This window comes from Trifolium pratense, linkage group LG6 (assembly GCF_020283565.1).
Source record: "Trifolium pratense cultivar HEN17-A07 linkage group LG6, ARS_RC_1.1, whole genome shotgun sequence".
NCBI lineage: Eukaryota > Viridiplantae > Streptophyta > Magnoliopsida > Fabales > Fabaceae > Trifolium > Trifolium pratense.
The window spans coordinates 35,036,756-35,061,188 of record NC_060064.1 but is presented as its reverse complement, the minus strand read 5'-3'; the positions used below and the strand labels follow the sequence as shown (position 1 = coordinate 35,061,188).

Sequence of the window (24,433 nt, the reverse complement as noted above, 5' to 3'; positions counted from 1 at the left end):
GTTTGGATTAGTTTATTTTTGAGCTTATGTAAAAGGTTTATGTAAATTTTTATGTATTATTATAAATTTGTTAATGTGGTTTATGATAAAATAACTTATAAAAATACAAACGGACACGGTGATATAAAGTCGTCATGTTAATATTCAGGTAAAGAATTTAACTCGTTTAAAGGGGATGATTTATTGTATTAATTTACCTAATAAATTGAAGGTGAAATTTTATTTTATTTTAACAACAACCTTGATTTCACCGCTTTACATTTTAGCCAGTTAGAGGATTCAAATCCTTAGATACATTAATAAAAATTGTTTATCATAATTTTAAAAGTTACTTATGTCAAAATTTAATAAGTTCTCATAACTATTATTGGGCTTAACATACATAGAGCTTATGAAAAAGTATCTAGCTTCTAATATGGTTTGCTCCATTCTACACGATATTAGCATATTTTTTTTTTAAAAAAAACATTGAGTCAATTTATAACTTACCTTTCATGTATATACGGTTATATTTTTCTTCTTGACACTTATTTTTTTAAAATTCATCTTTTTAAGATAATCTTTCATTTATAATTGTTTATGTGATGATCATATGTATCCAAACACTTACTTCAGTTTATGTAAGTACATCTTTTTTGGTATTAATTCTATGGTTTCCAAGAAAATGCAAAGAACTTATTGGGTAAAAAAGCTTAAGATATAATCTCTCGTTTTATAAGCTTTAATACAATAAGCATTTGTATAAATTGTTTATCCAAATAGGGCCTATATTTGGGAGAACTTGTGAAAACAATGTAGAGTAATTTTTTTTTTTAAAAAAAATCATCTTATTTTTATAAATAGTTTATGAAAAACAACTCATAGTATATAAAAACAATTTATCTTTATTTTATCTTCTACTATAAAAAATAGTTTATTTATGTAAACATACACATAAATGCTTATCATAATAAATGTTTATACTCTAAGTTGCAAATAACTTACTAATATGTAAGCTTATCTTATCATAATATGAAAGAAAATCAATTTGTAACATTCCTCTTATTTTTATTAGTTTATAGTTTATTTTCTCTCAATTTTACGTTGTTTTATTATAGTAGCTATAATTTGAGATACCCCCAACATAATATACCCCCAACATTTCCAACAGATAATTTTATTAAGAGATATTATGTTACTGAAAAGAACAAAAATATAACAGCAAGGATAATACAAATCTGGACCTATGATATGAAATAGGGGAAATTGGAGGTTAGTGCAATTAAAGTGATCTCAAGTGTTGAAAATTGAAATAATCAGATGGTTTATTTATAGCCACATCAAATTTGCAACTACTCACTTAATACTTCCCAACCATATTGTTTTGACCTTTGATTATCTTGAATTCGTATGATGTTTTTGTCTAGTTATTAAGATTGCAACCAACTACTGTATGTATGAAGTCAATGGTTTGTGTCTATCTAATTAAGATTGATGACTTCGACTGCACACTAAAGATTGATGACATCATACACATGAGGAGAGATACGTTCTTCTTTCACAAATTACATAGATTCTCAAATTTATGTACTTGTTGAGTTGTTTCTGGTATAATTAATACATACTGAAAAAAACAACATTTTCTACCACAGATTAAACAGTAACACGTTAAGGCCATGCCGTGGTTCAAATCTGTCCAAAAATATTGAATGTATCATATGTTTTATAGTTCTAAATTGCAGTTTATAACTGCAACTATAGCCGCATCGAATGTAATTACTAATTACTCATGTTTTGTTACAATATCAAGGTTCGCAACTTAACTACAACCGAAAAAAAACAACTTCAATTTAGAACTATGATGATATGTTTACAACACATTGTGAACATCTGCTAAGGTGCAATTATTCATGTGAAACACGAATGACTTGCTTACCGACGTTCTTGCCGGTGAAAAGTCCGACAAAAGCAGCTGGAGCACTTTCTAAACCTTCATTCATGTCTTCAAAATACACAATCTTTCCTTGTTTATAGTAAGCTGAAACCTCTTCCAAAAATTTTGGGTACAAGTGCAAGTAATCACTTTGCAAAAATCCCTGCATTCTTATGCGCTTATAAATGAGAGAGGATAAATTGCGAATCCCTTTTGGATCAGAAATGCTTTGCTGAGAAATCATCCCACAAACTGCAATTCTACCATGAATCTTCATGTTAAGGAGGGCAGCATCAAGCATGTCACCACCCACATTATCGAAGTAGATGTCAATACCTTGTGGAAAATACCTGTCAAGTGAGCCACGAGAAAAAAAGTTTAGATTAATGAAGGATAACAAGCAATATTTAGATTGACTTAATTGAGCTTATCTACTAGCATAAACACTTGTAAGACAGGAGAACTTACGAAAACAACTTATACTTTATTTTATTTCAGTTATATATATAACTTATACATAAGAACTCATATGTAAGTGTTTATGCTATAAATGCTTAATTAAGTTTATATCCAAACAGGACATTTTTAAAACTCATAAGTGCTTGTATAAGGAAGTTTAATTTCAAACAAACTACTTATATAATATTCATCTCCAGAGACCATTGCTAACCAATCAAAACATTATAATATACTGGAGCTTAATACTCACCGTTTAAGAGCTGCATCCAAGTCCAATTCTTCCTTATAGTTAAAAGCTTCATCGAATCCCAGTTTATTCTTTAGAAGTTCAACCTAATGTAACAGGCGAGTCAAAAAGCAAACTCAAATAAATGCCTGATCCAAGTATTTGTGTATACATACATGTCTGTCTAATTATCTATACTTGATATAACTTAGACATAAAGGAAAAAGCATGTGGAGCATTAAGACCGGATTTGAGTAAAAATATAGGTAATTAAGAGCTTATTGAATAAGAAAAACGTTTCTGCAAACAAATGAATTAAATAATTTCACTCAACCTTTTGTTCTTGAAACAGATGCTTCAGGGTCAGGTATAGGAGCTATATTAAGTCAACAATATTTTTCCAAGAAATTAGGTCCCACTGTTCAGAAACAATCAGCTTATTTAAGGGAGTTTAGAGACATTACTGAAGCATTGGCTAAGTTCAGGCATTCCTAAATCTATGAAGAACATTGTCAAATTGTATGGCATTCCTAAATCTATTGTGTTTGATTGTGATAAGGTCTTCACTAGAAGGTTTTGGCAACACTTGTTCAAGTTGCAAGGTACTACATTGGCCATGAGCTCTGCTTACCATCCTCAGAGTGATGGACAAACTGAAGCTTTGAATAAGTGTGTAGAAATGTATCTTCGTTTCTTAACATTTCAAACTCCTAAGATTTGGTCCAAGGTATTACACTTAACAGAATTTTGGTACAATACTGCTTTTCAAAGTAGTGCTGCTATGACTCCTTTCAAAGCTTTATATGGCAGAGATCCACCTACCCTTACTAGATCCATGGCTTCAATTGATTCACTTGATGAAGCAGTTCAATCTCATGTGCAGAGTAAGGATTTTATTTTGAGTCAGTTGCAGCAAAATTTACATAAGGCCCAACAAGTGATGAAGGTTCAGGCAGATAAGCATCGTTCACATCTTACTTTCGAAGTTGGAGATTTAGTTTTGGTGAAACTTCAGCCTTATAGACAGTTAACTGTGGGGTACGAATCAGAAGTTGAGTCTCAAATATTTTGGTCCATTTGCTGTGGTGGCCAAAATTGGCTCAGTTGCTTATAAGCTTGCTTTGCCTCCTAGCGCGCGCATTCATTCGGTCTTCCATGTGTCACAACTGAAGAAATTTCACACTGATGAGAGGGTTCCTTATTCTTCATTACCCATTACTACTTCTGAGTTAGGACCTCTCATGCTGCCGGATAAAGTCCTTAAGCATCGTACTATTCTCCAGGGTCCAAATTCTGTCAACCAAGTCCTTGTTCAGTGGCAAGGGTTAGAAGCAGCATTAGCCACTTGGGAAGACACTGCTGATATGTTAATGCATTTTCCTAATTTCAATCTTGAGGACAAGATTGATGTTAATGGGGGAAGTAATGTAAGGAATATGGCCAATAATGAGCAACAAATGATTGATAATGATGAGGACAAGATGAGTCATGTTGTACCATACATAGGGAGCACAAGGGATATGTGGCCATTACTCCAACTTTGGTGGAAGTGAGGAGGAGTAATAGAATTAAGAATCCAAAATCCAAAATATGTATAAGCACTTATATAAGTTAGTTTAATGACAACATAAAATGTGATTAAACTATTTTGATAGAAGCTGTGAGATGTGTTCATAAGATATCTGAGCTAGGTTTACTTAAAAACCTGAAAATCGCATATGGATAATTTCATAAACTTATATTGTAAGTTCTCTCATTGTACAAGTCTAAGTTGTAAGAGAAGCTAAATAAACAAGGAATAAGTTCTTCAAAATGCAACTAAGAGCTAATTAAACACTTGTTCATTAGCTATTATGGGAGGTTTTGCTCGTCCAAAAGTAGTGTTATGCTTGGTTGTTTTGCTGATTTTCATAGTATTCTTTATTCTATTCATGCTGAGTTATTCGGTTGGAGTGTGAGTTATAAGAAAGGGCGCCATCAGTTTCGATTGGAGTGTGACTCTTCTCTTATAGTCCAAAGTTTATCTTCCCTTGATATTGTTCCTCGGAAAAATTAGAAATAGATAGAGTTAAAGTCTCATCCTTACTTCTACTATGCAATTCAAGGTCTCTAATGGTCTCCTCCTTACATCTATAGATGCCGACAAGTTAGCGAATTTTGGGGAAGTCTCTAAATGTTATACTTGGAGGGATTTAATTCCGGATTTCATTAGGACAACTTTTTTCTGCAATAGCCTCGGTCTCACTAATTTTAGAATGTCGTAGATTTTTCTTTCTTATAGGTTTGATCGACGTCCCCTCATGATTTGGTATTGTTATTTTTTTCTTATATGATAAATAATTTTTTTGGTTATGCAAGTAATTGGTAGAGCTTGAGGTATCAACTTAGTTGTGATGTCTTGCTCGATTCTGATGCTCTTGCAATCTATATTTGCATAATATATAACCTATTTTGGGAGACCGTGGAAAAATACTAGTTTATAAACAAGATATAAGTTGACACATGGATAATTTAAAGTAAAATAAATTACTCCACACAGTTAGTTAATGTTAATCTTTCTTTTGATAATTAAACACCAGTTAAATAACATAGGGAAACAAACCTTTTCTTTTGAACCAGCACTTCCAACAACATAGCAACCATGCAACTTAGCAAGTTGACCTACAAGTTGACCTACAGCACCTGATGCTGCAGATACAAAAACATATTCTCCACTGCTAGGGGAACACACCTCATAAAATCCAGCATAAGCCGTAAAACCCGGCATTCCTACAAATTAAACAGATTAACAAATAAGGTTGAGTAGCTCAACTGATTTGAACCAAGTGTTATAAGTGATGAAAGATTTAAAGGACCGAGAATTTAGCCCCGGCGAAAGAGAAAAGACTAACATAACAACTAATATGAAATAGATATGAAGAAGACGAGTATTCGGCACATTAGGTACCTAGAAGACCAAGATGGAAGGAAAGAGGAATGTGATCATCAGGTTCAATTTTTCTCAACTGATCAGTTTTAGTGATGATGCTGTATTCCTCCCAGCCAGTAAACCCAGAAATTAAATCACCAGCTTTGAAATTTGGATTATCAGATACTATTACTTTAGACACACCAAATCCTTCAAGCACCTTCATTCATCAAAATATCATAATCAAAATAGATTAACATGTTTCAGCTTAGAATTGATGAAAACAACAAATAACTGTTTCAGCTAAGAATTGATTCTTGAATTAAAATTGTTTCTCATTGTAGGAACCAAGCATCATTATGCAAACTCAAGTTGACGGATTTCCATCGTGGAACCAAACATGCAATTAAACTTTGTTTGGATAAACAACTTAATTAAGTACTAATAGCATTTTCAAAGTTACGCTATAAGTTGTATTCATAAGGTATTGTGGAGAACATGTCATATAAAGTTGTTTCTATACTATAATTTCTTTTAAACTTTCCCATAAAATGCTTATGTCAATAAATAAATTCAAATAATTCCATCCAAAAAGATGTTTAGTCTGTTTATTACAATTCTTTGATAGAATCATAGATGAGAGAAAAGTAAGACACAAATATTATTGATAATTTGATCAATTGAATAACTATCATTGCAATAGACCTTATTTTATACATGTAAGTCTTGAATTGAAAATGAGAAGATTTTTTTTAATGAAAACGCGCTTATAGTATTTCATTAATCAAAATGTGTTCGATACAATGTAGTATCTCAACCAGAACAATGATAACAACTAGAGAGTAACTATCGAAAGATAACAACTAACAATGATAACTATCTTTTTAAATATCCAGTGTTAGTAATTCGCCGACAAAGAGAATCAAATTCATAACACTTGATCACTCAACTCCCTAACTCATCCACTGCAGTCATCAAGTAATCCTTATATCTCTATCTAAACTAACAATTAACAAACTATTCACAAACTTTCCATAATACATACCTTGGAAGGAACGAATGGGGGGATGTAAGATCCATGAAAATCACGCATACGACCACGCATATATGGATCACAAGAGAGATAAATGTTCTTGACAAGAAGAGCTTGTTGTGAGGGATTGTTGAGTTTAATATTAGAAAGTTTGAGTTCCATGTCAGATATTTTAGGAACTCCATCTATGTATCCTTTGAATATCACCTGCTTGTTTCCCACTTCTTCTGAATTTGCCATCATGATTCACAGATAATTGACTCACACACACACACACACCAGAAGAAGAAGATTACTTACAAGATCCAATTTGTAATTGCAAATAAATACCCTAATGAATGAATGAATGAATATGCAAGATGATGATGATAACTAAACTAGTATTCGTAGTTGGTTGGTACAGTTACTTCTTCTTCAGTCACTTTTGGAACCTGAGAGTCAAAATTAAGCACGTCACTTGGTAGTAGTAGATGGAAAAGTGGCCTCTCACATTCAATAATGATCGTGTTGTGTTTGTTCATCGTCGTAGATTCGTAGTACACTAGTTACACCACGTGCTCACAATATAGTAGATACACCACGTGCTCACATTCACAAGCTACTTCCAATTTTTATTTTTTTTGTTTGTTATTAGTTGAAAAATATACATTTTTTAAATTTTCTTTTTTCTACTTTTTCCTTTTTTATTAGTGTGTGCCTAAATCTCGTGATCTTGTCTTGAATGAATAGACACATAGGTAGTTGAAGTATTTGTGAATTGACAAATACTATATGAAATCATAGTGTAGTTTTTTTTTAATTAAATTTTACTATTTTTATTTTTTTGACACAAAAATTAAATTTTACTATTAGATACTACAATGTTCTAATGTTGATTTCAATCAATCATTTTTTTTTTTAAGCATGTTGATTTCAATCAATCTGATCACACTGGATACTAATATACATAGTACAGTACAAAATTTAGGTCTCACAAAATAACTTGCTACTTATTAGTTCATACACTAACGAATATGTTATTCAGATTACAAAATTTTCAGAACCAATTTATTCTAATAAATTGACATTGATGTGCGATTAATATACAATGTGACAAGTTAAATTAACATATCACGTCAGAACCTCTAATAGTCTATCAATGAATAGGCTTTTGACCGGCTTGAGCTTGCACTATACTATTAGTTTTTTGACCTTGGTGGTTTCTTGATACTCCCACTAACATTTAAAACAAACATGTTAATAGTCATTGACAAGTCAGATTGGAATCGCACTATGGCTTTTTCTACTTGCATAATATAATAGTATCATCTAATTTCAAGATTGATGCCGGTAAAAATGTGTCCACTAAAATCACGAGTCATACAATATGGATGGATGGAAGTTACACCTGCTCCTCATGAACTAAAATAAATCAACTTTTGAAGACAGATCACATTTCCAACTAGATCTATAACAAATCATGCTTACAAAACTTGTAAAGCAGCCCAAAATTCAGTCATAGTAGACTTCATCATACTAATATGTCCGTCAAAAAGAAGAAAAAAATACAATACAATGCTTCATTTTCAAAGTAAGCAAGCAATTCATAACAATCCCCATCGTTGACACGTCAAAATAAATAAATCTCATGGCAAACCCTATTCAAAAGAGACGCTTCAAGTAAGAAAGAACATCTAAGTTGGCTTCCGCATGTTACGCCCAGCACGAATTACTTCATCTACCAATAGCAATTGAGATGCTATAACTGGCCTGTATAACATTGACAGTAAAAACATATAACTACATAATTGTAACCAAACCAACATGTTCACAACTTGAATTTTTAGTGGAAAATATATTGAATTATTAAAAACAGCAGCACATGATAAAGATGTAATGACAAATTATAGGCAGAGGGTTTGATCACGATGAGTTTTAACCCAACATGCAAGGTTTGTCTAAGCTTTCATGGTTGGTGGAAAGGTCGTGCAGAGTTCCACTGGTTACGCCTATAATGCAATTTAGACTTTGGCAGTTATGTTGCTTACATTTGCAACATGTATTTATTTAATTTAAGGTTTGTTAAATACATTAATTTTGTTATCTGTTACTGTATTATTTTTGCAGGTAGACTTTTTTATGAATGTTCAATTCACATATCTAAAAAAAAAAACTAAATAATCCGTCCAACCCATGCCCGCCCGCCCTTGGTATGACATAGTACTGGCATTTTCATGATCCCACTTCCAAAACCCAACCAAAAATGAGGAAAATATGACATGGGGTAAAGGAAGCAGATTGACGGTGTCAAATAATCAATGTTCAACCATACCCTGAGTTGATGATTTGGCGCTTCACAGAGTAGTTGTCAAAAATACCCTCCATTTGAGGGTCTATAGGTTCTCCAGTGTTTTGACTCAATCCAACAACATTCCCTCTGTCATGCTCTCCCTGAAAAAGGATTTTAGTAAGTGTACTGTTAATGTCAATCTATCTTCTACTTTATATGAACACGTGTATACCATCACATTTAAGGCGTGAAGGCATAATAAATTTACAGGAAGCAGAGGTAGCATACCGTAAGGGCAATAATCACATCCTGAGTGTCAAGCCCAGAGTTTTCAGCAAGTGTCTTGGGCACCACAAGAAGTGCATCAGCAAAAGCCTCAACACCAAGTTGTGCACGCTGTTTCAAAGTTATAAACATCATCGTTGAGATATGTAGCTGACAAATAAAAGCAAATAAAAACTTGGAAAGCATTAAGTCGTTCATATTACCCCTTGAACAGTTTTCTTAACTTCGTTGATCAGATGTTGCCTAGCTGCAACTTCAAATGCACCAGCCCCCTGAAAATGGGCAAGGAAATTCACTTCATGTCGTCTATCACAATCAGCATAAGAAAATGTGCAAACCAAAGTTCTGTATTAAAGGATATATAAATTCTATAGAGTATTATTATCAAAGGCTAGAAGCATAATTGCTTGTATCTGTTCTGTTGTCCTCGTAGTTTTGTTGCTCGTTTTCCCACTATTTACAACTCGAAAGTCAAAACAAGTAGATTCAATGTTTTTTCACCTAAACATATGTTATGCACATTTTTCCCTCCAAATTCAATGTGTGCCTTATTGCAAAAATGTGGGATCAATGTTCCTGGTCCAGGTTATGACATAACTCTGCTAAACTTGCCAAAAGTATATAAAATTTTACATAAATGCTACCCCGTTTTAACTTTAAAATCAGGAGAACAAGTTATCTAAAGCATTGTACTGCAGTTAGGCCCAAAAACTAATATTTAACCATATAAGGAAAAAGAAATTATGTTTTGAAACGAACAACATTCTAACTATGCCATCCTTCCCAAAAACCAGGTTAAGTATTTTGTATTAAGGCTAAACCACGTCTGCATTTTAAAGAACCGCCAGAACTTTAGTTGATTGAGGAAATTAACACAAAATATGGAGTGGATAAATAACAGGCACAAGCATGTGACCAGAAGAAAAAAATATCAATAATTGATTGACTACATAAAATCTTACCAAGACAACAGATTCATCTTCAATGGTATTCTTTACAGCTCTCAAACCATCACGGACGGCATCTTTAATCTGAGCTATTGTGTGGTCATTAGGACCTGTATCATTATGAAAGCATTTCTGATTAATCTCGACTTAAAACCAACGATGGAAATAAAATAAAACAGGTTGTTGCAAAGATGTACATCAAGCATCGTGGCAAAAAAGCAGAAGGATCTGCTTGACGAATTCACTGTGTCAGGAAATGTACCTTTAATCAAAATTGTGCAAGAAAATGGATTCTTCACATTTTCCACGAATGTATACTTCTCTTCACCAAGGACATGTTCATAGACTAATCCTGCCCAACCCAGACTTTCAGGAGTCAAGTCATCCACGGAGTTTACAGCCTCTCCTCCACAAGCCAAAACCAATCTTTCCATGTTTCTCCTCTTTGCTCTGCGAAGGGCAATTATCTACAAAACAAGGATAAATTGATCAACAGATGAAATAGTACAGGGCAAGGAAAAATGTAACAGATGTCAGCCTGAGTTCATAATACACTAAGAACATGCAATTGGTGTACCGGGTGTTCTAACAATTATATTATTTTCTGGTTTACTAAAAGGCACAATGGATGTGTTTATCAGCCCTTCGTAAAGAATCTGCCTTGATAATTGTTTTAAATCAATATAGCAAGCATGTCCAGTGAATGTTTATATGTTACTTACGCCTTCCCTTGCAAGCATGTCCAATGATGGGGGATCAATTCCTTTTTGGTTGATGACAACAAAATTGCTATCATTATCAGGACAGACCTGCACACATATAAGCATAAAGGCAATTAAACAAAAGCAGAGAGATCAATTTACTACTTTTTGAAAATTATAGCAGAAGACCAAAATGTATGACCACGGAAGAACATGTAAGAATCAACAATACATACAAGGGAAAAACCTACCTTTCTTTTCAGTTCAATGATTTTTTTAACTTTTTCATCAACCTGGCGCCTTTCAGCTATGACCATAGCCTCTCTCTGTTCAGCATTTGAGTAGAAAAAACCTGAATTTATTTCACTGAGAAGAGAAAATTTGACAATGTTAATCTCATGAAAGGTTGTCATGAGTATAAAAATAACAATGTTTAATACTTCTATAATAGTAACTTTAAAAAATTAATATTGTGCGTCTGACATAACATTTTAACTACAATAACATAATTTAAATACTGTGACCCGATCATACATAATATGTATGATGGTATCTTTAACTCTCGAAATGCATTGACATATGTTTGTAATAACAGGTGAAAAAGAACCAGTTGATTTCCATTTAACTGTGACACACGCAGAAAACATAAGTTGGATTATATTGAGTTGATTACCTCTTTTCGTATTCAAGAGATACATTGCATGTCAAGATATAACAGTTCTCTGCGCGGCGCTTCATGTCAGGGTGCCGAGAACCATGATCAAGGACGAGACCCTCAACCTAGAAAATATAAATGAACTGAATGAATGCAAGAGAATAATTTGGTAAACTATCTAAGTAACCCAAACCAGAACAGAACTACAAGCCTATAGTTAAAAGTGAAGGCAAAAGGGCAAATTATAGTTAAACACAGATCAATATTTGTGTTATTGTAGATTGCACATGATGAATACTGTCTACTGTCTACAGTCTACACAACAGACTACGATAGCACAGGTATTGTAGTTTTGTCCATTTATATTTTCTTTACAAGTTTGCATTTTAGCAATGGCAGAAGCTTTTCTTCAATTTGGTTCTGATCAGAAGATAATCCATTTGGGGGTTACTTTACAAGTCTGGCCACACTGTTTTACAAATACAGATCAGGGCAATGATTTGAGCTTAGGCAAAGACTACATGCTAAACAGATACTGCTTACAACAATGAGAAATGAACTATTTGGAAACCAAGCAGGCTCTTAATTTGCCAGCAAAATGAGTTGAAACACAACATTCTTTAATTTATTCATATCAAAATTTAAATGATATACGGCGAACTGAACACGTTCGGCAGAAAAGTGGCTAAAAACATACCAAGCGTGTGTCAACGTCAAACTTGTGCCTCATGTGCATAATCTCCACCATAAACAGATCAATTGCTTCCTCTGGCTTTCGGATGCATAAAACCTATCAAAACAAATTTAATTAACACCCACTAAATTTTCAAGAGCAAGTAAACACAAACTAAATTCAAGAGCCAGCAAACACAAACTAAACTTTGATATCTACGAGGTCTCAAGAAATTTCAATATTTCAACATGCACTCACCGCATCAACAATTATGTTAGTCAACTGATCAGCGAGTGCCTCGTACAACTGCAAATGAGAAGGACATAAAAAAATAAGAATGTATTAATGCTAACTGCCAGGTGAAAAATTATGTTGATAACTTATTGGTTCACTCTATCCATAAATGCCAAAGTTGATCAAATCCCATTAAAAAAAAAGGATAAAGTGAAATAAATTCACCTTTGTCCTCACGGTTGTTCTTGCTACCATCTTGAGAATCTCTCTGTCAGGCTCATCACCCATTACAACAGGAGTCTTAAACTTCTCAAGAAATTGTAGAGTTGCTCTTTTTGCAATTTCAAAACCATCAACCAACACACGTGGATGCATGCCTAGAATATTTCATCAATCTCTTAGCATTTGATTCAAATGACAAAAAAAACACAACAAAATGTCCATCTACTTGCATTTTAGGATGATTCTTTGCTCTGCCCATACACCTATTTCAGGATGAGATTACATTTAGTGCCTGTCTGGCACACATCTTATGATTGTCACAGGGGGATTGCTCTTACATACCAACAGATTGTAAAATCATGCAAAATTTGTGACTTCTTTCTAATGCACTTTAGCCATGTAGTGGCTTTTATCACTTTTTGAGGATCACTTAACACCCAAGTTACAATTTTACTATTCTCTAAATCTATTCTAATGGCAATTCATGTTTTTCAGCAGAGAAGGGGCCTAATTTGGATCGCCTTCCTAAGTGATCTTTTGAAGTGAAATAAGTATTCAATTCCAAACTTGCAAAAATGTTATGGGTGCTCACGAAATGGTTAGGGAACTACAAAAAAAGTCAAACAGTAAAGGCTGATTTCAACATAAGAAAAGCTATTAATTATAATATTTACAGTCATTTCAATATCATTGGAACTTCTCTTTTCCTTCAAGTGCTTATTGAAATGTTCATCAAAACAATATCATGCTATATTAAGATTATCTTAATAACACAAAATATGTTCGAGTGGTGAAATTACAATGCAATGAAATGAACAACTTCATAGCCAAGCCACTTGACAATCACACACATAAACACATACACATAAGCAACAGAGCGAAAAACTCACTAACCTTCATCAATGTAACGTTCAGATTGTTTCATGAGTTCTCCAATGAAGAGGACAGTAGAAGTAGTTCCATCTCCACTAATGTCATCCTGTGCAACTGCCGTCCTAGCAATCATAATAGCCGTTGGGTTCTGGATTTGCTGTATAGCAACAATAAAGAAACCAGATTAACATTCCACAAAATTTTCAACCAAAAAAATAACACCACAAACGATATTTTACGATAACCGTTTCCAGGTAAACATAATCATAGATATAGACTATGAAATAGTGACACTGGCATGGATACTGAACACTCCACTAACATGTTAACATCGATAATTTGAGAAAATGGAAGTAATCGAATGTAATTACATATTTCAGTTTTACTATAATTGTTTCCATGTAAACATAATATTAAACTATGAAATCCTAACACATAGAGACATGATACTAATATGCCGACACCAATAATAATTTGAGAAAATGAAAGTAATTGAATGCAACTACATGTGTTGGTTTTACTATAACTATTTCTAAGTCATAATCTTACACTATGAAATCCTGACACATATAAAGGAATATAGGTACATGATCCAGTTTTACTATAAATATTTCCGGGTAAAAATAACCTTAGAATGTGAAGTATTACCGGACACAACACTAATATATCAAGATATCATATCGGTAATAATATGAGAAAGAGGAAGTAATTGAATTTAACTATGTCCATAGGTTTTACTAATATAACCGTTTCCATGTAAACATAAGGCCTATTTGGATCAACTTATTTGTGTTTATCTACTAGTATAAGTTTTGTGAGACTATTTGTTAGAACTTACGAAAACAGCTTATGACAATTTTAATAACCTTTTTTTCAGCTTACTTTCATAAGTTCTACAATATAGCTTATGAAAACAGCTTATAACATATACAAAAACAATTTAACTGTACTTTTCTTTCACTATAGAAATAGCTTGTGTAAGCTTATACGTAAACAATCATGATAAGCATCTATGCTATTAAGTATCCTATTTAGTACCAACTGATACTCGAGTCGAGACCGTTAATAAATCGAGAAAATGAAAGTAATTAAGTGTAATTATGTATCTAAGCATTCAATATGAAGTGTCAGTGCTACATAGATCACTACATAGATCGTAGATCATAGTAAAATGAATGTATGTAAAATATGAATGAACAAAAAAGGAATAGAAAAAGAGTGAAACTAACCATTTCTTTCAAAAGAGTGTTACCATCTTTAGTGAGTTTGATATCACCAGCACCGCCAACGAGCCTGATTCATAGAACAACCAAAAACAACAGTTAGGTTAATTAACAAAAAAAATGAAAATGAAAATGGAGAAATCAGAAACTATACATTTTGATTGTTCCTTTAGGACCGAGATTGGATTTAAGAACATCTTGTAAACCCTTAGCGGCATTGATGTTCATGTGAAGTGCCGCCGATTTGTTCAGAACTTCGGCGTTAGGGTTCAAAACACGTAGAGACATTTTCGATTTTTTTGCAGTAGAAAGAAAGCAAAGCTACGACCTAATAATAATAACAGAATCACAGTGAAGAAGAAGATGAAAAATGAGAAGAGAGAAGAAGCGGGTTTTCTAGAGGTTTTGATGAAACGGCAGAAACGCTGTCGTTTTAGATGGAGTCTGTTTTTGTTTTGGATTTGGACTGGAGTTCTAGAAAGGTTTGTGGGCCTTTTAATGTTTGGCCCAACCTAACTAGAATTTGATTTTGAGACGCGTTCTACAAACTTACCAAAATACCCCGTCCACTACCTAAGTAGCGGATACCCTCCAAAAACATCCTACCTTTATGAAGTCCGTTACTTAAGTAACATATAACATTTTTATAAAAATTCTCATCTTTATAATGTCCGCTACTTAAGTAGCGAAAGGGTAAAACGAACAACACATAGGGCGCGTGAGTAAACGGTAGGGTGATAAAAAGAAATCTGTTTGATTTTCAATTCATTTAAGAGTTTTTTTTATTTTGGTGTAAATCAAGTGTTCAATAAAAATCATAAATCATTTATTTTGATGAGTTTCAGTAACATATTAAATAATTTTAATATCTTTAAAAAATTATGAATGATTTATATGATATAAACTTTCAATCCATTTGTGAATTTTGTAAAATTTGTAAGTATTATAATGTTATTCACTACATATGCACCGTGCATCACCGAAGAGACTTGTGTGCATGTTAAAGCATGTGAGATTATCCGGGTTATATGTTGATTGTTTAGCTTTAGGATTGTTAGTGGCATTAGATAATTTGTGAGAATTAGCCTTGAGAGTTTTTTGGAAAAGTGGGACTTACGAGTGAATTTAGTTGAGAAAATCAGTGATTTTGTTTGTCACGTATGCAAGTCTCGAGTCACGTGCATGAGCTGCAAGAGAGAACCTTAAAAAAAAAAGTCGATAACTTCGTATGCAAAAACTCCTAAGTCACTTGCGTAAACTTATTGTGTTTTTAAATTCAAACATTGTTGACTTATGATGCACAAAGCTACATGTTGTGTGGGCGATGTTACACATAATTCAGAATATTTGGTTTTTAATCTTAAAATCAGGATTTTCGATAAGAATTTTCTCTTTGGTTTTTGTAAGGATTTAGGCCACTTTAGGGCGATAATGGTAATACCCCATAATCTAAAGTTTCAATTCATTTTTTCAATAGGAAGGAATCAAATGTAGGGACTTGTCAAGAACAAATTGAAATAATAAGTATAAAATATGATCCTAAGAGATACATAAAATGTAGTATAAGTGCCACTAACTTCAAAAGTGTTGTAATTCATTGCATCTTCACCCTCAACATAGAAAACACTAGAAGTTTGAACCAACGTGCAAGAAACACCCACAAAACATATTGTTAGTTTATTTGTTTTTTGACAGTAAGATATATTGTTAGTCACACTATTGATAAAAATATATAGAAGTTAAGTACTACATTATTGAGTAATCAAAAATCAAGCAAAATTCTTCGTATTGATTAAACAAAAGTTATTTTCAACTTGTTTGACTCAACTAGTAGGATACACATCAACTATTTTATTAGTAAAATAAATAAATCAAGCAAAAGTCTATCAAAATGTTATCTTTCACACTAATACAAAATTATAAAAACATAAGATACTAATTAATCATATTATAAAAACTTGAAAAGCAGATAGAACAAAAAAGACAGATAGAACAAATAATCTCAAACCTAATATACACTAATACAAGTATACAACATGTGAAACACAAAAGACATAACAAACACATAAAAAAAAACATTACAAATTACATTAAGAGGAAAAACTTAAAAAAAAAACTCAATAAAGATATAGTACTTACGGATTCTTCTAAGTTATGATTTTCGATCTCGTTAATCTTAGTCTTTCTTGCTCTTTTTCTTTTTGCCGTAAAACTATCATATGTCGTCCTCTTTTTAGAATCACCCTTCGAAACATAATAGCTATTTGTATCATCGTTGAAAAGCCCATCGACTAAAACCACACATTGTTCTAAGTCATGATTTTCGATTTTGTTAATCTTAGTCTTTCTTGCTCTTTTTCTTTTTGCCATAAAACTATCATATGTTCTCTTTTTAAAATAATCCTTCGAAACAGAATAACTATTTGTATCATCGTTGAAAAACTCATCCGCTAAAACCACACATTGTTATGATTTTTGATATTGTTAATCTTTTATTGTTACCTCATGCATATCTCAATTCGGAAATTAGCCCAATTCGGAACTGAAGGCCACATATAGGAATGTGACTATAGTTGGTTAAAGGCAATTTCTAAAGAATAAAAATATTCAAAAACAAGGACCACTAATCTCTTGCATTATTTTCAATGTATGTATTTATTTATGAATTTTTTACATAAGTTACACAAGCCAAAGTTTTTCGCATTTATTTTTTGACAAACAAACCTTCATTTTGATCTCTAAACTATTAACCTCTTTTTTATTTGATTTTACGACCATGAAATCCAAAAAAATTCTGTCATGGTCTATATCGAAGTCACAAACCTTTTTTAATACCTGAGCACACAGTTACATAAATGCCTAAACTCTTATAAACCGTTTAGTGCATATATAAATGATTAAAACTATAATAAGTACCACATATTAATATATTATATATAGTACACCAAATACGGATCCCTATTCTCTGACTTTATACACATCATATTTATGAGTTACTGATTCAAGAAGTTTTTGATATGAGATATCATTTCTTGTGTCCTAACATGAGAAGGTTGATAATTATGTAACACTTGAAATGCATGTCCAACATTTCTATACACAAAAGTTTCAACTTTTTTCCCCGCTTTAACCAAACAATTCGAAAACTCCAAGTTTCTATCTCTAAGTATGTCCAATTCCGAAACACATATCATAATAGAAGGAATCCTCAAATCTCTCAATTTAGCGATTCCATTTGCTAGAGGATTACAATAAGGATGATCACGCGTAATTGAAACTCCGATAGGAAGTGATAATCGCCAATAAGTATCTGAAACCGATAAACTAAGTGCGGAATTTTGTGGTTGATGAAAATGTTTTTCGGAATTTGTTCTTTCTTCTCCTCCGAAAAAAGGCTGAATCAATATAACACCTTTTAAAGATAATGGATTCAAACACGATGAAACATTTCGCGCAGCAATGACATTGTAAGCTATATTAGCTCCGGCACTATCACCACTTAGAAAAAGAGAAGAAATGTTGCAATGTTTCAACCACCAACTTTGGTTTTTATTATATAAAGCTTCATGTTTGATCCACATGAGAGCATTGAAAGCATCGTCGTAAGCAGAAGGAAGACGATTTTCAGGGGCTAAACGGTAATTAACCGAGACAACCACGCAATTCGCCTTCAAAGCAAGGTTGTTTAAGAATTCATGGTAACAAATCCAAGAAACAGAACCAACACAAAATCCACCACCATGGAAATAAACAACCAAAGGAAGCTTGTTATTGTTATGAGAAGTTAACGTTGATGTTGGAAGATAGACACGTGTCCATAAATTTATTTCTTTGTTGATTGTAATGTCTCTTGAAGTTACACCATTTTCTGATGGAAATTTGCATGAGATGTTTGGAACAATTTGTGGTCTTTCTACATGTCCATCTTTGTAGACTTTTATGAGTCCTTCAATTTCTTCAATGATGAGTCCCTTTTGGTGATGAATGTTGTTTGGTTTTGGGTTATTGTGGTTGAATGAAATTGTAGTCATGATGAAAACTGTGGAATAAGACTATAAGAGTGAAAATGGAAATGAAAGTTTTGTTTGTGATGGCATGATGGGGTGGTGGGTTAGTCCCCTTTTTATAGAGGTTGGATATGAAAAGAATTTAAGGGTCTTGGCTTTCTATGATCTTGTGTAAAACAAGAGGTAAAGCACAATCTCATGAAGATTCTAGTTTGAATTTGGGAAATCTTGATATTTTGACTCTCTTTGATTTTGTGCATTTTTGGGTTCACTGTGAGTTTGATAAAATTACGGCAATATTATGAGTTGTTGGAACTTCAAAGTTTAAATCTCAGATCAGTATATTACCATTATAAACGAATTTACTCTCTTTTTTCTATCAGGTTGGACCAGACTCCGATATCATGGAAAGTCTAGGAGAGCACGCAGAGCACCGAGAGCAATAAGTTACAAGCTAGATAATCAGGATCACCAAGAGATTTTGACACCATATCTACACTCAAATCTTATCAATTTATATATGAGTCGTATCTCTTATATATCATTCATTTTATTTATTTATAGTTAATGTGAAAATACGAACTCACATTAAACTTCAATAGTAGTATAACTTTGTCAAAATTACCGCGATTTAGTCAAAACCACTTTGAATTCAAACAACATTATTATTTGGATTTCCTTTTTATTTTTGTGAAACTTTTGTGTTTATTCTTTTTGTTATAAGGCTACACTAGAATAAAACCAGAATGAAATTGAACAAGGATTTTGAATTAGGGAATGTGTAGGGATAAACATTAATATTCTTATCTGATCATGGAGATGAAAGGCTGAAAGGAGAATTTCTTGTATTACTTACTTTTTGATTGTATTAGGATTAAGCATGCATGAGCATCCATCATCTTGCACAGCTATTGTGACAATTTAAATTCCGTGACTTTTGTTCTGCATGCATATAAGGATTATAATTATAATATATACACATGGCCTATCTCATATGTACTATTGTAATATAAGTATATCCTTCCCTTCTAATTCTTACATTCAAATTTAATTAGTGAAACAATATTTGTTGTACCCAATTTGAAATTGGTTATGAGATTGAAAAAAATAGTTACAAAAGACAGACAAACACAAAAATATTTTTGTTTTTCATCGATGAATAAACCAATAATTTATAGTAGATATATGCGCACAACAAATTATTAGTATTGTAGAAATAATAACAATGTTTTTTTTTTTGCCATTAATCAATTTTTTATTTTTTCACTTTAATAGCTCCTTCCATGAATATTTACTTTTGTCAATCTTTACAACAATTTGTTATCCGTTTGGGCTTATCTAACAAAATACATTTTTTTGGACGAATATAACAAAATATATGAAGGAATTAAAGTACAGTGGAAGAATCAATTTGGGACACAAATATTCCAATTTTCTATTCATTAATATATTACATTTTTTTTTACTATATTGAAAAGAGGGATATGGTTTTGTTTGTTTTGCAAACAATTGCTGTAATTTAGAATAGAATTTAGAAAAGTAGGCACGTATGGCACGCGGAGTTTTTTTGTTTATCTTGAAAATCAAGTTTTGTGTGAAGTTCTATTGGTATCATTGTATCAAAGATAATCTTAAAAATAATGTCAGAACTAACTTTCGAATTAGTGGTAAAATTAATGATCGATAATCTTAAAAGCATGTGTAGTCCAGCTCTTAAAAAGAATTTTTGAGACTTAAATCACCTAAATTTTAGTTTACCAAAAGAAACAAAAATAATAAATTCCACACGTCTTAAAAAATTGGTCAAAGCAATAGACGCAAAACTAGATTAGCATGAGCAAAGAACTAATTTAAGTATTTTCACAAAGGAAAATGCTAGTTGGTACGACGACCGACGGTAAAAATGGACAAATGATATAGTATCATTGGACTTGGACGTACAAGTAATTATTTGTTTGGCTAAACACTGTCTCTCTCTTATTGTTTTCCCATCAACATGATTTTCGTTACTAGTATTTTTGAGTTGTGTGAGCTTGCAGATAAAATTTCTTTAAGATAGTACTCGTTCAAAACTGAACCGCTGTAATTTTATCTTTAAATTCGATGAAAATTTACTTCAAGCCCAATTATAACGATACTACGAACACCCTTAAGCTGAACCCGACAATGACCTACTTCCAATTTAACCAATAAAATCGGTTTGTCTAGTCCTATTTTGTCAACTTGAACTTTAAACTTCTTTCTCAAACTCCTTAAAGCGTCTCACTTCATCACTTGAACCTATACCTTAGAAACAAAATTTGATTCTCATGCTTAATGTATATCTTTGTTCCAATTACACACACATGGATGGAGATGGTCAAAAAGGAGAAGAAGAAAAGAAGAGAAGAATTTCTCAAGAATAAAGATGCATTGTTACAAACCCTGATTAAAAAGAATAATTGACCATGCCACTATTTGAAACTCATTATCTATGAAGCACCGACACAAACACATTAATATTAATAAAAAAAATTGAAAAATAAACTAATTGAATAGGATTACACAGGTTGGTATCGTGTTAGACATTAACACGTATTAAATATCAAACATGTCTTCTTTTAAAAGTGTCGGTACTACGTAACTAATTTTGTAACGCGGGGTTCAATTTTAAGAATCTAATAGAGATTGGAATTGTTGTTTAGTGTACTTCCCCGTGCCTAGGTCAGTGGATCATGTACCACCACGATGTTGAAAAATTGCATGCATGTGATTTTGATTCTTAGAATAAAATCTTCTAAATGGGACTTGAGAATATTTGAAACTTTTCTATAGTCCAAGTTTGTTCTAAGAACACTTTGCTATTTCCTGTGCCAAACTCATACTTGGTACATTCCTTACTTTTCATGTACTAATTTAAGCTATAAAAAGAAAAGTATATTTATTTAGGATATTATTTTATTTAGGTAGTTACTTTCGGTTAAGACACTACTTAAGCCTAATTTGGATTTTTTTATTTAGTTATAAATTTACTTTAATATATGCTGCACTAGGTACTCATTAGAACAACTTCAACCGTCTAAATGTAATCAAACGGTTCTGATTAATTTGATTTTATTTAACTATTTTTTTTACAGTTTTAATCACAACAATTTATTTTTGATCGAACGACCGTTATCCATTCTCAACATCTCCACTCAACCAAGACTTAGTGAGCTCCCCCTTGGACGAATTATTCGGAAGAATCCAATTTCAATTTTTCGTGGGAACAATCTCTACTTACCTCATGACTAAACTCTAGATTATCAAAATCTCATTCTCTTTAAAAACCAGAGCGTTAGAAACAAAAAAAAATCCACTCACAATATACCTACACATACTAGTATTTGTTATTCCAGAACGATATATACATAGTATATCTTATACCAATTGTCTTGATCAAGCTGATTCATTTTTGCATTCTATTTGAGAAAGGATCTTTTCCCTTAGAAGAGGTGGGTACATAAATGGAATAAATATGTTGATATTTAAATTTTCGTGTATCATATGACATGATTTTTTCTAAAATAGGCAAAGAAATTGATTCTTTTCATCAACTACTAGTTTATCTTAAATTTTGCATTAAATATATAAAAAAATAAAATTGCATTAACACTATATTACACGTGCATCATTCACAAGTTGTTTGTAATGGAATCCAATCCATAGCATGACCATGCGTGATAATATGCACATTTTGTTAGGAGTTTTAATATTGGATACATCAAATCAAAGTGTTCGATGTAATATTTAATGGATGAGACTTTCTCACCTATTAAACTAAGAGTTTAATTGTTGTGCTTCGGTGTAAATATTTTTTACACATACATTCAATGATGTGTTGCCACATTATTTAATGAATGTGATACATTATACGTTTTTAATTACCATACATGATGTGTTAGTATATTATTGGACGCACGTGTAAAACAACTTTACATCGACGCTGCATATAAATTAAATTCTTAAAGTAATACTATTTTGAGTTAGATTCTCTTCATAAACTTAAATCCTAATAATTAGTACTTTCATCGAGAAAAACCGTCGAAAAAGAAAAAACTATCATTAAGTCGGTGTTGATACAACGAATATCGCAGTATTTAGGCCATGAGGCTCAATGTTAGGGCCGGTCCCGAGTATTTGGAGGTCCTGTTTGAAAATTTTAAATAGATCTTTAATAAAAAAATACAATTTTTTTTAAAAGTTATTCTATATTTGAATCGTAAATAACATAAAAAATAGTCATCATAGTAAATAACATCTAAAAGCGACATATTTTAATCAATAACATTAAAATACATCTCCAATCTAATATCATTATCAACTTACGGTTCCTTCGGGAAAAAAACTTTCTTGAAATGTTAGTTTCTTTTTTTACAATCAACCGCAAGTTATTTATAAAATTAAGAGTGTGTCGATTAATTTTTTTTTTAGTACTAAAATATTTTTAGTAGTAACAAAGTCATTATTTTTTTTTAAATATATAAATTTTTTAATAGACCGATATAAATAATTTGAGACCCCTAAATATTTGAGACCCTGTGTGGTGTGGTGGTTCATCTTGCACACCCAGAGGGCCGGCCCTCCTCAATGTTAAGAGTCCATGGAATTTAAATGTCATAATAACTTTGCAAGTTGTTGCTCAAGCATCAAATAAGAATAATGTTTATCCCTAGATACAGTTAACATTCCTTATTTAATTTCATACTGGATTTATTCTTTTGTGTCCTTGGACGGTAACAAAAAGATTAGACATAACCAGGAAAATAAATTGGAAATACAAATTATACATTACGAAATCCTTTTTTTTTTTTTAATACTCATTCACTATCTTAACCTATATCAATATCAAGTCACTTGATTTGATCTAAGTTTAGGTAGTATATATGAAATCCTGAGTTCGATCATCAGTTGTATTGTAACAAAAAAAAAAAAAAACTTAACCCATATCAGTGAACTATACGTTTGGAAATCAGTATTAATAATGAGTTTAATGGATGTCTCGATTTATTCGAGGTGATGGTCTAATCCTTTTTTTTTTACAATGTCTAATTTTTTTTCTAAAATCACAATATCACCGTAAATTCATTGAACTCACAGTCAACCCAAAGATGCACACAATTTCAAAGAGAGTCGAAATACCTCTCAAATTCAACCTAGAATCTTCATGAGATTGAGCTTTACCACTTGTTTTACACAATATCATGAAAAACTAGGAGCCTTCATATGATGTAGAGATGACTTAAATATAATCAATCATATGATGTAGAGATGACTTAAATATGAAAACGGTCCGTAAATGTAGATAGTTTTGATTTTAGTCTTTATAAAAATGACTCTTTATACTTGGATGTGTTAATTTAGCTTTTCAAAAAAAAAAACTTTTTATACTTGCATAGACCATTTTAATATTTAACCATTTAAAGATTTAGAGACATTTAATTATCAAACAATAAAAATTAAAAAATTTAATTTATATGTACCGTCAGTATAAAATTATTTTACATATGCGTTCAATAATATACAAACACATCATGTATGGTAATTAAAAACACATGATGTGTCACATTCATTAAATGACGTGGTAACACATCATTGAATGTATGTGTAAAAAATAAATTTTTACACCGACGGCGCACAACAATTAAACTCAAAATTAAAATATGAGACTTAATTTTTTATTTTTATAAAAAATAAAAATTATTCTTAAAGTTAAAATTTAGCCATCAAAGTTTGAGGAAATATTTACTGAAAATAATTATTCTTAAATAATTAAGTATCCGGTTTA

General features: G+C 31.8%; 3 protein-coding genes across 3 annotated transcripts; all 3 read right to left on the bottom strand.

The window, feature by feature from the left end:
• Positions 1–1,618: 1,618 nt before the first annotated feature.
• Positions 1,619–7,135, bottom strand: LOC123890746 (2-alkenal reductase (NADP(+)-dependent)). The gene is made up of 5 exons (XM_045940425.1): positions 6,551–7,135; positions 5,545–5,725; positions 5,200–5,366; positions 2,622–2,704; positions 1,619–2,262 (listed from the first exon to the last, which is right to left on the bottom strand). The coding sequence occupies exons 1-5, from the start codon at positions 6,779–6,781 to the stop codon at positions 1,884–1,886; spliced, it is 1,041 nt and encodes a 346-aa protein (XP_045796381.1). The 5' UTR covers positions 6,782–7,135; the 3' UTR covers positions 1,619–1,883.
• A 727-nt stretch (positions 7,136–7,862) lies between these two features.
• On the bottom strand, positions 7,863–15,088 carry LOC123890745 (T-complex protein 1 subunit zeta 2). The gene is made up of 15 exons (XM_045940424.1): positions 14,775–15,088; positions 14,627–14,690; positions 13,419–13,554; positions 12,528–12,679; positions 12,327–12,374; positions 12,093–12,185; positions 11,414–11,520; positions 10,992–11,106; positions 10,762–10,848; positions 10,302–10,506; positions 10,055–10,149; positions 9,296–9,364; positions 9,096–9,203; positions 8,850–8,968; positions 7,863–8,287 (listed from the first exon to the last, which is right to left on the bottom strand). The coding sequence occupies exons 1-15, from the start codon at positions 14,906–14,908 to the stop codon at positions 8,212–8,214; spliced, it is 1,608 nt and encodes a 535-aa protein (XP_045796380.1). The 5' UTR covers positions 14,909–15,088; the 3' UTR covers positions 7,863–8,211.
• A 2,274-nt stretch (positions 15,089–17,362) lies between these two features.
• LOC123890743 (probable carboxylesterase 17) lies at positions 17,363–18,699 on the bottom strand. The gene has a single exon (XM_045940423.1). It carries the CDS (start codon positions 18,649–18,651, stop codon positions 17,614–17,616), a length of 1,038 nt encoding a protein of 345 aa, XP_045796379.1. The 5' UTR covers positions 18,652–18,699; the 3' UTR covers positions 17,363–17,613.
• Positions 18,700–24,433: the final 5,734 nt, after the last annotated feature.

What these genes read in the sequence shown, in the direction of transcription:
- LOC123890746 (XM_045940425.1), bottom strand. Translation starts at nt 6,781, where the DNA reads ATGATGGCAAATTCAGAAGAAGTGGGAAACAAGCAGGTGATATTCAAA. An exon ending in GTGCTGGTTCAAAAGAAAAG is followed by an intron (nt 2,705 to 5,199) that starts GTTTGTTTCCCT and finishes CTGTTACATTAG; the next exon opens with GTTGAACTTCTAAAGAATAA. An exon ending in TTGGATGCAGCTCTTAAACG is followed by an intron (nt 2,263 to 2,621) that starts GTGAGTATTAAG and finishes CTCACTTGACAG; the next exon opens with GTATTTTCCACAAGGTATTG.
- LOC123890745 (XM_045940424.1), bottom strand. Translation starts at nt 14,908, where the DNA reads ATGTCTCTACGTGTTTTGAACCCTAACGCCGAAGTTCTGAACAAATCG. An exon ending in TTGACGTTGACACACGCTTG is followed by an intron (nt 11,521 to 12,092) that starts GTATGTTTTTAG and finishes TATATTTTCTAG; the next exon opens with GTTGAGGGTCTCGTCCTTGA. An exon ending in TTAAGAAAACTGTTCAAGGG is followed by an intron (nt 9,204 to 9,295) that starts GTAATATGAACG and finishes ACTTTGAAACAG; the next exon opens with CGTGCACAACTTGGTGTTGA.
- LOC123890743 (XM_045940423.1), bottom strand. Translation starts at nt 18,651, where the DNA reads ATGACTACAATTTCATTCAACCACAATAACCCAAAACCAAACAACATT.